The sequence below is a fragment of the Euphorbia lathyris genome, chromosome 9 (assembly GCF_963576675.1).
Source record: "Euphorbia lathyris chromosome 9, ddEupLath1.1, whole genome shotgun sequence".
NCBI classification, from domain to species: Eukaryota; Viridiplantae; Streptophyta; class Magnoliopsida; order Malpighiales; family Euphorbiaceae; genus Euphorbia; species Euphorbia lathyris.
In genome coordinates, this window is record NC_088918.1 from 30,091,897 (window position 1) to 30,106,210 (window position 14,314).

Sequence of the window (14,314 nt, forward strand, 5' to 3'; positions counted from 1 at the left end):
GGAGCGCGCGGCGCAAAGGTCAGGTATGTTTCCTCCTACTCGTTATGTGTCTTTTACTTTTATATGTTTTACATTGCATGTGTTACGTTAGCAAAAAACGTTTTCGAACCACACACATCACTGTCAAAATAGAAAAGTAGGGGCAACTGTAGACACCGAGTCGGAGGACCTGTGACGAAAACCTGAAACAAGACGGTCGAAGCGATTGATTCCGGAAGTTTTGAAAAATATATAAAGAATAATAAGCTGAGGAAAATTAACGGCACGACGCGGGCACGCAACGGCATCCCGCACGCGGACGACGATGGTCGAACGCCCGCTTGACGGCTCGAGACGTGCGCGCGGCGTCCGTCGGACGCACCGCGAGTGGCACGCTCTCGACGTCCGAGCAATGCCTGGGACCGCTGGCGTTGCGCGCCCTCGTGGGCCGTTGAGCACACGTGCCTGGCAGCGCGAGGCGCGCGTTCGGCGGCCGCGACGTGCGAGCGTCTGGCTGCACGAAACGCGCGCTCGGCGGCCACGGAGTGCACGCGTCCGACGGCGCGGGGCACGCCCCGAGGGTCGCCGGGCGGGCACCCAACCACGTCGGGCGGACGCCCGACGAGGGTTGGGCGCGGGCGCCCAACCTCGCGTTGGGCGATCGCCCAACATTGTTGGGCGGCCGCCCAACCACAATGGGCGACGCCCAAAATTTTTTGGGCGTCGCCCATTGTTCCGGGATCCGTTTCCCTATATAAGGGCACGGATCCCAAGGTAAAGGAGGAGGATTTTTTGGGGGGGAAAACTTTCTCACTCTAAACATTTTTAGAGAGAGAGTGGATTTTTTTGAGAAAAATATTTTTTTTCTCAAAAATTCCCAAATTTCCTAAGTTCAATTTTTACTAAATTTTTATTAAAATCGGGAGCTCGCGGTTCGTGGAATCAATCGGCTTCGACTGTCAGATACCGAATCAAAGGTATTATCCGAGGACTAGACTCTTTAGTTTATTTAATTTATTTCTCTCCTTCTATTTATTTTTTATGCTATAGTTTTTATTCCTTTAATCATTTATTTATTTTGTCACGTTTTATTTAGTTAGCGTATTTATTTAATTTTCGTTTCGTGTTAAATAAAATTCGGTTTTGTTTTAAAATAAAAACCTCGTTTTGGATATCCCAATACGAACCGTGATCCGATAAAAATGTAGTTCGGGTATCGAAAATGTTGTAATTATAAGTTTTTTTTATTTGAAAGAGGTTTCCAAATAACGTTTTAAAACAAAAACATCGTTTTAGGAACTTCCGTTTTCGACTATGATCCATCTTTGGTAGTTCGGAAGTCCAAAACGATTGAATTAGATTTAATTTAATGCTTTTGAACAAATCTGGAAAATGTTGGAGTGCTGCTGTAATTTGCCAATTCTGTCACTAAAGGCTGTTTACCGACGGATTTTCCGTCGGTAAATCTGCCAAAATGTAAAAAATGCCATTTCGGTCCCCTTTTCTTAACTTTTAGACTTTTAATCCTTAGTATATATATATATAATTATGTAATATATGATTTTCAAATTGTTTTAGAATTTTAACATATATAATTATTTTAGAAGAGTGGTGTTCCATTTTATTTTTATATATGTATGTATTATTTTCTCTTTTTTTATTATTATTTGTTTAAGTCACATTAAAATCTATTTTAAACGTTATTTACTTGGGTATTTTGTGAGACAATTAGTAGATATTAGGGGATAAACATATAGTCTTTTTGACATTAAGATTATATTTGTTATGTATATATATATAGTTTCGGAGTATATTTGGGTTATGTTAATTATTGATAAATAGAGTTATTTTGAGTGATAAATGCTATTTTCTTATTTATGAATTTCATCTACTATTTTCATATATTTAAAGTATAAATATGTTATTTTCATTACTCTTTCTTATATATGTATTAGATAGTATACTTTCTTTTACTCTTATTTTATGTCTTTTGGGCTAAAATGTGTAAATATATATCTATATTATTTTCTTTTTATCTCTTTTGGCCATTTATGAGTCCATGTTTCTAATGGGCTTCACTTTGAAAAATTAATTTTGGGCTTAAATGTGGTTATTATTGTAATTACAATGGGTAAAGAGTACATTAAATAAAAAGGGGAAAATAAATCACAAAAAGAGAGTTTTCAATTGAACTATTTAAATTAATGAGTTTTTTAGATTTCTAATGTAAATAAATAGAGTCATTCTTGTTAACATTTCAAATCATTTCTCAAAACACCACGTTTTAAAACCTTAGTCCGTTCCAACGACGGATTAAGCGAACATTGTAAATAAAATCGTTTTCTTCATGAATAATAGAATTTTTGAATCATTTTCTTAAAGAATTTGTACAAAATAAAATTGACTTGTATGTTTAACCATGTTTTCTCATTAAAAGGTTTTCATCTCAAACGTTTTCAAATACTCGAGTCGTTCCAACGGCGATTCGGGTAAACTTCATCAAACGGGGTTTTAAAACGCACCCTAATCGTTCCAACGGCGATTAAGGTGCGAACCATATAAATAAATCCGCTTTGGGGAAATAAGTTAGAGTAGAATAAACACACAACATAACGTTTAATACGGTTGTAAATAAATCACTTCTTTCTTCCCCCCTCTCTGTGTATGTATAAACATAAATGGGTGATTCTTTACTGATGTGGCTTTTCAATATCATATGCTCAAAACGGTTTCTAAAAAGAGAAAGAAAAGGGTTTCAAATGAATTTTAAACTTAAAGAAGTATACGATTAGTCCGTTATCGCCTAACATGCTGAGTAGGAGGCCGGTGGTTCATAACCGGGCGATGTCGGGGTGCCTAGTAGCCTTTCTCCGGAAAGGAGCTAGCCTTCTCGGCTCGTACCTAAGTTTCCCGAACCCACACCGGTCTCCCGCAAGGGATCGGTGTTCATTTTCCCATTCGTGGGTGGCGACTCTTCCATATCTCCGAGCTCCGGTCCTGCCGAGCAGCTTGATTCCACGATTGGTTGCTTTCGTTGCCAATCACCGCTTACGTCGCCATGAGGTTGTCCACCCCCCGGTCCGCCCGGGAGATTAGGCCGCGGCACCTCGTCTAACAACTGTGTCTGAACAAAGAGCAAGGGGGGCTGGGGTTCAGGGATTTGAGACAGTTTAACCTCGCTCTTTTGGGGAAACAGTGATGGAACTTCATAAATCGTCCCCATACGTTGGTCAGTAAGCTATTCAAAGCGAAATATTATCCGAATACTGATTTTCTTGCCTCAAAACTGGGTTCTAATCCAAGTTATGTGTGGAAGAGCATATGGAGTTCGATTGAGGTTTTGGAGAAAGGAGTGCGATGGAGGATAGGGAATGGGGAATTGTGGAAGGATCTGTGGCTAGTGAGGGATTCAGGCTTTACTGCTAGGCATTTGGGGGAAGGGGGAGATGAGAATGTAAGAGTTGCTAACATAATGGTGAATGGGGAGGCGAGATGGGACTGGGATAAGGTGGAGGCGTTGCTTAACAGGGAAGATGCAGGAACTGTTCGGCAGATGGTTTTACTATCCAGAAACAGAGAAGATCGGCGGATATGGCACTTTTCAAGGGATGGGAGGTATTCATCAAAATCGGGGTACATGGTGATGGAGAGGTTTGATCTTAATCGACACACCCATGATGGGTGGAGGAAATTGTGGAAGTTATTCATTCCCCCGAAGATAAAGTTCTTTCTCTGGAAACTCTGCACTTCATGTCTACCGGTGCGGACCAAACTACTATCGAGAAGAGTAAATATCCATGTTTACTGTCTGATTTGTGAAGCTGCAGCTGAGGATCCGTGGCATCTATTGCTGGAGTGTGCGTATGCCACCAGATGCTTGGCAAGTGCAGGGCTATGTAAGTTGAGTGGGAATACGATGGATTTTGCAGAATTGGTGTTGGATACTTGTGCTCGGTTGCCAACGGACGTTGTCGGAAGGATCGCGGTCCTACTCTGGGCGATTTGGGGCCAGCGTAATGATCGGGTTTGGAAGGGACGAATGATGCCGCCAGAACTTGCCGTCCAACATAGCATGGCTTTCTATAATAGCTGGAGATTGAACCAAAGCCCAGCTGCAAATTCTCCATCCAGGCATACTGAAGCTGTGGTGGGGTGGAAGAAGCCAATGACAGGATTTATCAAGTGCAACCTCGACGCCTCTTTATTTGTTGCAGCTAGAATGTATGGATGGGGTGCTGTCCTGCGTCGAGAAGATGGTTCGGTACTTGCAGTGTGTAGCGAGACGAAGCAGGGGCTGCCGGCTCCTGCGTTAGCAGAGGCTTTGGCTTTAAAGAGCAGTATTAAATGGGCATTATCATTGCAACTGTCTCATGTTATCTTCGAAATGGACGCAAAAACGATTGTTGATAAGCTGCATTCTCAAGAACCGGATTTGTCAGAGTTAGGATGTGTTATTCAGGAGAGTAGGGAATTAATTAATCACATCACTGAAGGTGATGTAAAGTTTTGTCCTAGATTAGCGAATGGCGTTGCTCACAGTTTAGCTAGGGGTGCCCATTCCAATGCTAGTCCTTTTTTTTCGTTTGAAGTTCCTAGTTGGTTAGAGTCTGTAATCGCTAACGATTTGCTACTTGCTTAATATTAAGACTTTTTCTTTAAAAAAAAATAAGAATTCTGAGAGAGAGAGAGAGAGAGAGAGAGAGAGAGAGAGAGAGAGAGAGAGAGAGAGAGAGAGAGAGAGAGAGAGAGAGAGAGAGAGAGAGAGAGAGAAATGGTTATGATCGAATTGAATGTTACCTTTATGAAAGAGAGTTGAACCACTATATATAGGAGTGAAGAGTCATAGTCTGAATATGAGTGAAATTGACTCTATGTTTGATAAGGAAAAGAAGTCGAGAAAGTCGACCTTCCTTATTAGTTGGCATTATCAACACGCGCTAAAGATTCATAATCATGGGAGCACTCTTTAAACCGATATTCACGGTCGTGCATTAGACGTAATTTGATGCCATATTATATATTTCACGGTCTAGGGTTTATTTTTAGGGTTTCAAGTTTACATTGTAAGGTGTCGAATTTTATATAAATAATTAACTAAAATATATGTAATTAATTAATTACATATTGTTAATGTTTTAGGCTTAATAAACTATTTGCCCCTCAACTTGTTCAAAATGCTCGATTGACCTCTGAACTTTCAAAGTAACTCTGATAGCTCCATTAACTTTCTTAAAATATTCTAATAGCTCTATCAACTTGATTAAAATATAGTTAATTAATCACTTGGTTGCAAAGAAGTCAACTGCATGCAGAAGGTGTGTTGCACACGCATTGAAATGTTATTACATAATTCACATAATGGATTAAAACATATTAAAAATGAAGTGTCATGAGAATCTCATTCCCTGCCTTTGATCGTTTGACTTTTCCAATAAACGTACAATACATTTCTACATGCAGGTTACTTCTTTTTAATCGAGTGACTAAATCGGGACATTTTAAGCAAAATGAGGGAGTTATCGACAATCAAATTTTTTGAGAGGAAAAATGATATATTAAACCAATATTTTATTAGTTAAAACGTTATGTTATATTAAATTATTAGCCCGACATATCACATAATCTGTGCGAAGGAGATATAGTAAAATCTGTCCAAAATTTGGGATGAGAATAGAGGGAAGTAGATTTGTAGTGTTTTCTTATTCGACCATATTAAGAGTATAGATTAATAGTGGTTTCTTATTGATGAATAGAGATGTAATGTTTGAGGGATTAATTAGGAAAAAACCAAAAGGACAGACATAGATCAAGACTACTTAATTAATTGGAAAAGCTAAATAAGTAGTATGTCATTAGATTTTCTCATCTAATAATACCAAATTTTGGTGCTATTCTTATGATTCTTATCACATCAATATTTATTATTTTAGAAATTGAAATCTTGCTTTATTAATGATTATTAAAAGTTATAATGTCGTTAATTAGATGCAAAAAAAAAAAAAAAGCGGGAAGAATATCAAACTTCTAAGAGGGTGTTTGTTTCAGCTTTTCGGAGGAGCGTATAGCGTTTCACTCCAAACCGCAGGAAATATAGCGTTTGGTTAGGTTTATATAACCGCAACGTTTAGCATTTTCTCTGAAAACTGCAGCGTTTTGGAGCGTTTTACGAAAAGCTCCTATTTGGAGCTTTTCATAAACAGATGTTTGTTTGCAGTTAGTTGTTATTGACAGAATTATCCTTCTTATTTCCAGAAAATATGTTTATTCTTTAATTTTATTTATATTTCTACAACATAATTATCGGAAAACAAGATTTTGTTGCGTTCAATAATTTTTTTATTTTTTATAAAGATTATTTTTATTAATTTGTGTAACACATTTTTTTATTTTATAATAGGATAAAGTGCAAAAATACTCTAATATTGTCTTTTGTACAAGTTGGACAAAAAAAATCCGATATTTCATCGAATTTATAAATATTAATTTTCAATTTTATTATTAAATCACAAAAAAATATGAAATATCTTTGTTAGAACTACTGATATGTGCAATTGATGTATAATAAGAAATAAAATATCTATGTTTTCTAATAATATCTGAAATCGACCCAACTTGCCAATGTTAGAGGTAAAATTGCTCTTAACTGCCAGCGTTATGGGTAAAATTGCACCATTTTAGATATTAAGAGTAAAATTATTTCTAGTTGTAAACGTTATGTGCATTTTTTCACATTTTTCCTTTTATAATTTCATCGTTGATTAATTTAAAACATGTCAATTTTAGACATTTTAAATCTGAACAACAATAGTTCAATATAATTTTACCAAACACTAGTAATTAAACAACTAATAACAAACAGCTAACAGCTTACTGCAACTGCAAACAGCAACCGCAACAGCTATTAGCTAACAGCTGAACCAAACAGGCCCTAACATGAAGATGAAAATTAAGTTATGACTAATGTGTCGTTTGATAAAACTGAAAATTAAGTGCTGAAAAAATAAGTGCTGAATTTTAAGTGTTAAATATTATAAGTGCTGAAATTATTAAATGATATACATGTTTGATAAATATTAAAAATAAGTGTTGAATATTAAAATATTAGTTGATAATGTTTAACTTAAAATTTTAAGTTAAATATTTTGACTTAATAAAATAAATGATATGTAGCTTAATTGAATAATTTAAGTGGTTAATAAAAAATCATTATCAAACACATCTAAACTAAATAAGTACTTAATCTATTAATTTAAGTGATTTTTATTGTTATCAAACATGCCCTAAACTTAGGATCTGTTTGGTTCAGCTATTTGCTAATAGCGGTTGCGGTTGCTGTTAGCTGTTTGCAGTCGCAGTAAGCTATTAGCTGTTTAATTACTAGTGTTTGGTAAAATTATATTGAACTGTTGCTGTTCGGATTTAAAATGTCTAAAATGGACATGTTTTAAATTAATCAACGATGTAATTATAAAAGGAAAAACGTAAAAAATGCCTATAAAATTGCTTTTGGCCCCTAACATTAGGGGTATAATTGCATCATTTTAGACGTTAAGAGTAAAATTCCTCCTAGCTACAAATGTTAGAGGTTTTTTTTTTTTTGCACCTTATCCTATTATAAAATAAAAAATGTGTTACACAAATTAATAAAAATAATCTATATAAAAAATAAAAAATTTATTGAACGCAATAAAACCTTATTCTTCCAGTAATTATGTTGTAGAAATATAAATAATGTTAAAGAATAAACATATTTTGTGCAAATAAGAATGATAATTTTATCAATAACATAAAACTACAAACAACGGTTCATGAAAAGCTCCAAATAGGAGCTTTTCGTGAAACACTCCAAAACGCTGCAGTGTCAAGAGAAAATGCTAAACGCTGCGGTTATATAAACCTAACCAAACGCTATATTTCTTACAGTTTGGAATGAAACGCTAAACGCTCTTCCGAAAAGCTGAAACAAACACCATCACTGTATAATACTTATCTTGGAAGACAATGTTTTAAGTTGAATCATTTGAACCATCTTCTACACTTGAACCAACTTTTGGAAGACCCTAAAAGTATCACGAGAGTCTCGAACTCCTTTCACCATAATTATAAGATTTTTATGATCAATTTCACCTCATGTCCATCACAATATATGCATATTCATAAAAAAAAACTGTCCAAGCATAAAATCATAAATATCCAATCCTATCTTATTAATTTATTTAGACAATAAAATTTGATGCATCGATCCCATATTTACTAAGTGAAACAAACTATAGTACCACCCTCATCTACCACCTCTCCTTGCTCCATTAATGAACATAACACCACTTCACAATGCATTATATATATATATAAATACCCACCTTTCCCTTCACCATTTCCTATTCCTTAAACACTCAGAAGTGTTCCTCTCAGACAACATTATAGTTTACTCCCATAATATGGGTAGCACTAGTTGTTTTGTAATGTTGTTATCTTTGGTCTTAACATTGTGTGTAGCTTTTTCTCCATTGGTTGAAGCTAGAGCTTTCTTTGTTTTTGGTGACTCTCTAGTTGATAATGGCAATAATAACTACCTCGCTACCACCGCCCGCGCTGACGCTCCCCCGTATGGGATCGATTTTCCTACTCGTCGACCCACCGGCCGTTTCTCTAATGGCCTTAACATCCCTGATCTCATAAGTACGGATTCAATTTCAATCACTTTCACTTAATTTCACTCATTTTCACTTAATTTCACTCATTTTCACTCATTTTCACTCATTTTCACTTAATTTCACTCAATTTCTCTTAATTTCACTCAATTTCACTTAATTTCACTCGTTTCTCTAATGGCCTTAACATCCCTGATCTTATAAGTAGGGAGTCAATTTCAATCACTTTCACTTCATTTTCACTTATTTTCACTTAATTTCACTCAATTTCACTCAATTTCATTTAATTTCACTTAATTTCACTCATTTTCACTTGATTTCAGTTAGTTTCGTATCTGACATTACGGTTAAATTGTGTAATTAATGTTGTGTAAAGGTGAGGCTATTGGGTCAGAATCAACATTGCCATACTTAGCACCTGAGCTCACAGGAGAAAGATTGCTGGTAGGGGCTAATTTTGCTTCAGCTGGAATTGGAATACTCAATGATACTGGAATTCAATTTGTAAGTCTTCTAGAATGTTTTTTTTTTTTTTTGTATAATTAAGGAAAGACAAAATCAAATTAAAGTGAAAGTTAGGTAGGTTTTTCTAATCATACTAATGATTAATTGGTACATAATGATTGAATTAATGCAGCTAAACATCATTCGAATTTACAAACAATTGGAATATTTTCAACAATATCAACAAAGGGTAACTGCTCTGATTGGACAAGAACAGACACAGAGATTAGTGAATGAAGCACTTGTCCTAATGACTTTAGGGGGTAATGACTTCGTCAACAATTACTATCTCGTGCCATTTTCTGCCAGATCTCGCCAATTCTCGCTCCCTGACTACGTCGTTTATATCATCTCCGAATACCGTAAAGTTCTCCTCGTAAGTGGTACTCCGTCCATTCCATTATATCTATTGTTTTTATTGCTTAAAAAGTTTAAATTTAGCATAAAATTGAGTAAAATGCACTAAGTATATGTATTAGAAGTATAAAAACGTTACATAAATGGAATTTAAATTTTGCTGAAAAACGACATCGTAGAATAACAAATTGAATAATTAAACGACAACAAACAAAACGGCAACGTGGAGGAGTGGGGGAGCATATTTATGCTGTATCTTAAAGAGGGCAGATGAGTTTGTATATGTCATATTTAAGGCCTTATGCAGCTGCCAGTGCCAGTAGATTGATAAGTAATTTTCACATTAAATTTCCTTTTTTGACCTTTATCCATCAACTTCGTTAAGCTATATATTACCTTGACCACTTCAAAATTATATTGTTATTTAAGGTGTCATTAGTGTTTATATACGCGCAGTTAACCAATTGAACTAAAAGCTCGAGCTGATAGTTAAAACTCAATCATATATCTTATATTAATCTCTGACACACTTCCACACTTAAATACCTCTTGGATTGCCTTACAGCATGCACAACACAGACCCATCCCATCATGTGTTTTTAATTCTACCAATTAATGAGGTTGTCAGGACTCGAATCCTCGACCATTTGATCCTAGAGGCTCTTATATATCTTATATTAATCTCTGACAAAATTGGTATTTAATAGAGTTTTTTTGGCCTGTAGATGTGTCCTTGTATGATGATAATCTCTGACACACTTCCACACTTAAATACCTCTTGGATTGCCTTATATTAATCTCTGACACACTTCCACACTTAAATACCTCTTGGATTGCCTTACAGCGTGCACAACACAGACACATCCCATCATGTGTTTTTAATTCTACCAATTAATGAGGTTGTCAGGACTCGAATCCTCGACCATTTGATCCTAGAGGCTCTTATATATCTTATATTAATCTCTGACAAAATTGGTATTTAATAGAGTTTTTTTGGCCTGTAGATGTGTCCTTGTATGATGATAATTGAATGATAGTGGTATATATGATATATGAATGCATTGCAGAGGACATATGAACTGGGAGCACGCAGAGTGCTGGTGACAGGGACAGGACCATTGGGGTGTGTCCCAGCAGAATTGGCTATGAGAAGCAGAAATGGTGAATGCTCTGTCGAATTACAAAGGGCAGCAGGCCTTTTTAACCCGCAACTTGTTCAGATGATCACTAGTGTCAATGCTGAAATTGGAGCTGATGTTTTTATCGCCGCTAATACTAATCAAATGACCATGGATTTCGTCTCTAATCCTCAAGCTTACGGTATATTGTTTTACCTTTACCAGTTGCGTTCACATGGTCCCTGATGACCACGTAAATTTAGTCATTCACCGTTAGATCTAGGCGGATTAAATATGAGCCTTAGGATGTTTTGAATCTCCATTTAATCCGCCTAGATTTAACGGTGAATGACTAAATTTACATGGTCATCAGGGTCCATATGAACGCAACTGTATTATTTACTTACCTATACACTCTTTTTTTTGTTCATATTTCATCAATTTCTATAGCAAAATGGGGAAATTGAAGAGCATAAAATAATGAATTAGTTAATTTGGCCCACTCAAACAAACTATTTAAATTGGACATTTGGATGTATATTTATGGCCTTCCACATGTTTATTTAAAAAAACCCAGTTTCCTCAATTGGTCCCCTACCTTTCCTCCACATATTTATGGATGCTATTATTAGAAAGTACCCTCCCTTATTTACTAGGCCCATTTCTGTATATGTAGCACCATATTAATGTTACGAGAAATTCTACAGTAGATCGGGACCAGTAATGGTTCATTCATTCAAATAATTCACTCAAATAATGTCATATCAACAGTTGAGATAATGTGACATTATCTGAATGGAATAACCTGGTTAGATACTATTTAGAATAGATTTTATTATAATTAAAGTTTGATGCATACACTATAAGAAGAACTGCGTTTTGAGTATTAATATGTTACGATGACAGGGTTTGTGACATCAAAGATAGCGTGTTGCGGGCAAGGACCATACAATGGGATTGGACTGTGCACACCGGCATCAAACTTGTGCCCAAACAGAGAGATATTTGCATTTTGGGATCCTTTCCATCCTTCAGAGAGGGCTAACAAAATAATTGTCCAGCAAATTTTGACTGCCGACAGCAAGTATATGACTCCTATGAATCTCAGCACCATCATCCAATTAGATTCCAGGGTCTAAACTATGGATAATCCAATTCTTTGTTGCAACGTTGTCGTTTTATCCACTCCAGTGTTTTCGTTTTTTGTTTTTTTTTTTTGTTTTTGTTTTTGTTTTTAATAAGTGTCAATTAAATTTTAGTGGGTGGCTATGTACGTATCAAATTTATTGTCTGGCAGATGAGAAAGGTTAGCATTGGGCCAATCTCCATCTCTTTATATAGTTATTGCTTATATTAATTTAATAGTTCCTGGGTACTCACTTCTTATTTATATGTCTATGCTATTTCAATTCATTAATAAGTAATTGCTCATATTAGTTTTTTTTTTTTTAACCTGAAATTGAACTTTCATATAAAAATACGTTTGACAGCTATTCTGACACTACAATAGTTAAGAAATCATTTGCATTGGAACAAGCCTGCCTAACTAGCAAGTGTGCAGCCCTATTCGCTAAACGAGAAATAAAAACTAAAGTAAAACAGAGTTGGATCTAAAAATAACTCGACAATCATAAATAATCGATCCAAACTCCGAGATATCTTTCTTGCAGGAGTGGATTGCATCAACAACAAGCTTAGCGTCAGACTCAAACAAACTCAACATGCGTATATTGCATAGTAGCAAGCCAAATCAAGCTCGTGCGTAAGGCTAGCGTCTCAACTACCATTGGCTCTCATATTAGTTAATATTTGTTTATTTCTTCTCTTATTGAAAATTTATTATTGGAATAATTTATAAAAATACCCCTTTATCCATAACATCATAAATAATGCAATTATAGATCTAAAGTTTGAAAGTTGAATCAATTTTACTCAAAATATAATTATATTCTACGCAATTATGAATCTTATTTATCTGGAACATTATGTTATCACTCATGGGCAATAAATCAAAGATGATGGGCAACAAATCAAAGACGCATATAGACTAGTGAAAAGAAACTAACTTGTATGTACACGTGTTTTTTTTTATCTAGCGCAGTTCACTACTGTTTGCTTCCTGATAAAATCATAACATGGCATATCATTGGAGTAGACATAACAAGATTCATGACCGAATAGTATTCGTTAATAATAACTGAAATTAGTCCAACTTTCAAAAATTAAGATAAAATTGATCCAACTGCAAACCACAAACATAAAATTGCATCATTTTTAAACATTATAAACAAAATTGTTTCTTAGTTGCTATCTTTATTTATTTGATTTGATGTTGAATTTGTAATGGCAGGCATGTTTAATGTTTTGAAGGGAACATATAGTTAATTTAGAAACTAAAAAAGAAGGTTGAAATTAAATGATAGATAAATCATTGTTGACCCAACCTAACTAAGAGGTTCAAGAAAAATCCAACCCTAACCCAAATTATTGCTTTGCACATGACATGACCCCTACCCACGTCATTATTAGCCTCCTATTTACACATTTCTTCTCACTACTTCCAATTAATTAAGTTTAATTTTAGTTAAAAAGGTTTAGATGTTCCAAACTATATTTAACTTCTTATTATATATGCCCTGAAGGAATGTTTTACAGCCAATTTTATTTTTTTACTCTATATTCTTTACATGAATGATTAATATTTGTAACTGAATTTATTTTATTTATTGAAATTCCTACAAAAGGTGAGGTCAGGGGGAGAAAATTATTTGATTTGTGACATTCTAAACATTAGAATATTTATTGTAGGGATACGTATATAAACTCTCATATGTATTAATGTGCCTTTATAGCTCTCCTTAGTCCTAGCCTAGGAATTTCAATACAAACTCTATCCCCTACACTTTTTTTTATAATTTTAAGAATAAATTTAAATACAAATTTATAAGCTAAATTAGATAATAATAATAATAATAATAATAGTTTCAAATTATATTATGGATCCATCTATGTATATAAAAGTTAAATACTAATAAATTATTGGTAAAAAAATGATTGTGAAATGTTGTAAATATGAGTTTGTGACTTACCGCAAGTTTGTAAATTCAGATATTTTGCTAAAAATTATTGTACGTAACAATTTACCGCAAAAAGTAGAACAAAAGTTAAATTTTAATAGAGTAGGGAATCAAACCTAAATCTGATCTGACAACTAGAGATTCAACTACTTGCCACTCAGATCAACTCTCGTTAACATTAGATGAGACTATAATTACACCATTTTATAAAGATTGAAGTTTAATTAGTTCTATTTCATAAAGATTTAGGTCAAATTACCACTTCCCTATTAACCTTAAGACCATTTTAGTATTACCCATAAAATTATATATTCCAATTTCATGTATTGTAAAAACAGTAACAGTCTTGGAAGGGGTTAAAACTTGAACCTTTTTGTGCCTCAATTCAAAGTTAACTCCATGGTTAAAAAAAAAGTGAAAAATAAATCATAGTTTTGTCGGATGTATTTATTCAATTTGGTTAGAAAATGACATTTGAACTACTATTTTGAGCAAAATTTTATTGACAGTGGAGAGGTCGTAAAATGACATGCCTGGCTGGATTTAGAAACTTATGCTCAACATTTTCTATTTTAAAGGAAATCACAAAATATATCTATCAAACTCCATCAATAATAATTTTATCATT

The 14,314-nt window shown here is 34.5% G+C and overlaps 1 protein-coding gene across 2 annotated transcripts; it reads left to right on the forward strand.

Moving 5' to 3' along the window:
- The first annotated feature begins 8,344 nt into the window (after positions 1 to 8,344).
- LOC136205265 (GDSL esterase/lipase LTL1-like) lies at positions 8,345 to 12,040 on the forward strand. Of its 2 annotated transcripts, none has more exons than XM_065995788.1 (5): positions 8,345 to 8,658; positions 9,007 to 9,134; positions 9,268 to 9,510; positions 10,559 to 10,811; positions 11,533 to 12,040. In XM_065995788.1, the coding sequence occupies exons 1-5, from the start codon at positions 8,418 to 8,420 to the stop codon at positions 11,652 to 11,654; spliced, it is 987 nt and encodes a 328-aa protein (XP_065851860.1). In that variant the 5' UTR covers positions 8,345 to 8,417; the 3' UTR covers positions 11,655 to 12,040. The 2 variants fall into 2 exon arrangements, with proteins under 2 accessions (XP_065851860.1, XP_065851859.1); XM_065995787.1 differs by having other exon boundaries at positions 8,351 to 8,658; positions 11,516 to 12,040.
- Positions 12,041 to 14,314: the final 2,274 nt, after the last annotated feature.

Bases quoted from the DNA above. Each gene is read 5' to 3' on its own strand.
- LOC136205265 (XM_065995787.1), top strand. From the start codon at position 8,418: ATGGGTAGCACTAGTTGTTTTGTAATGTTGTTATCTTTGGTCTTAACA. The intron at 8,659-9,006 runs GTACGGATTCAA...TGTTGTGTAAAG, and splicing joins TAACATCCCTGATCTCATAA to GTGAGGCTATTGGGTCAGAA. The intron at 9,135-9,267 runs GTAAGTCTTCTA...GAATTAATGCAG, and splicing joins ATGATACTGGAATTCAATTT to CTAAACATCATTCGAATTTA.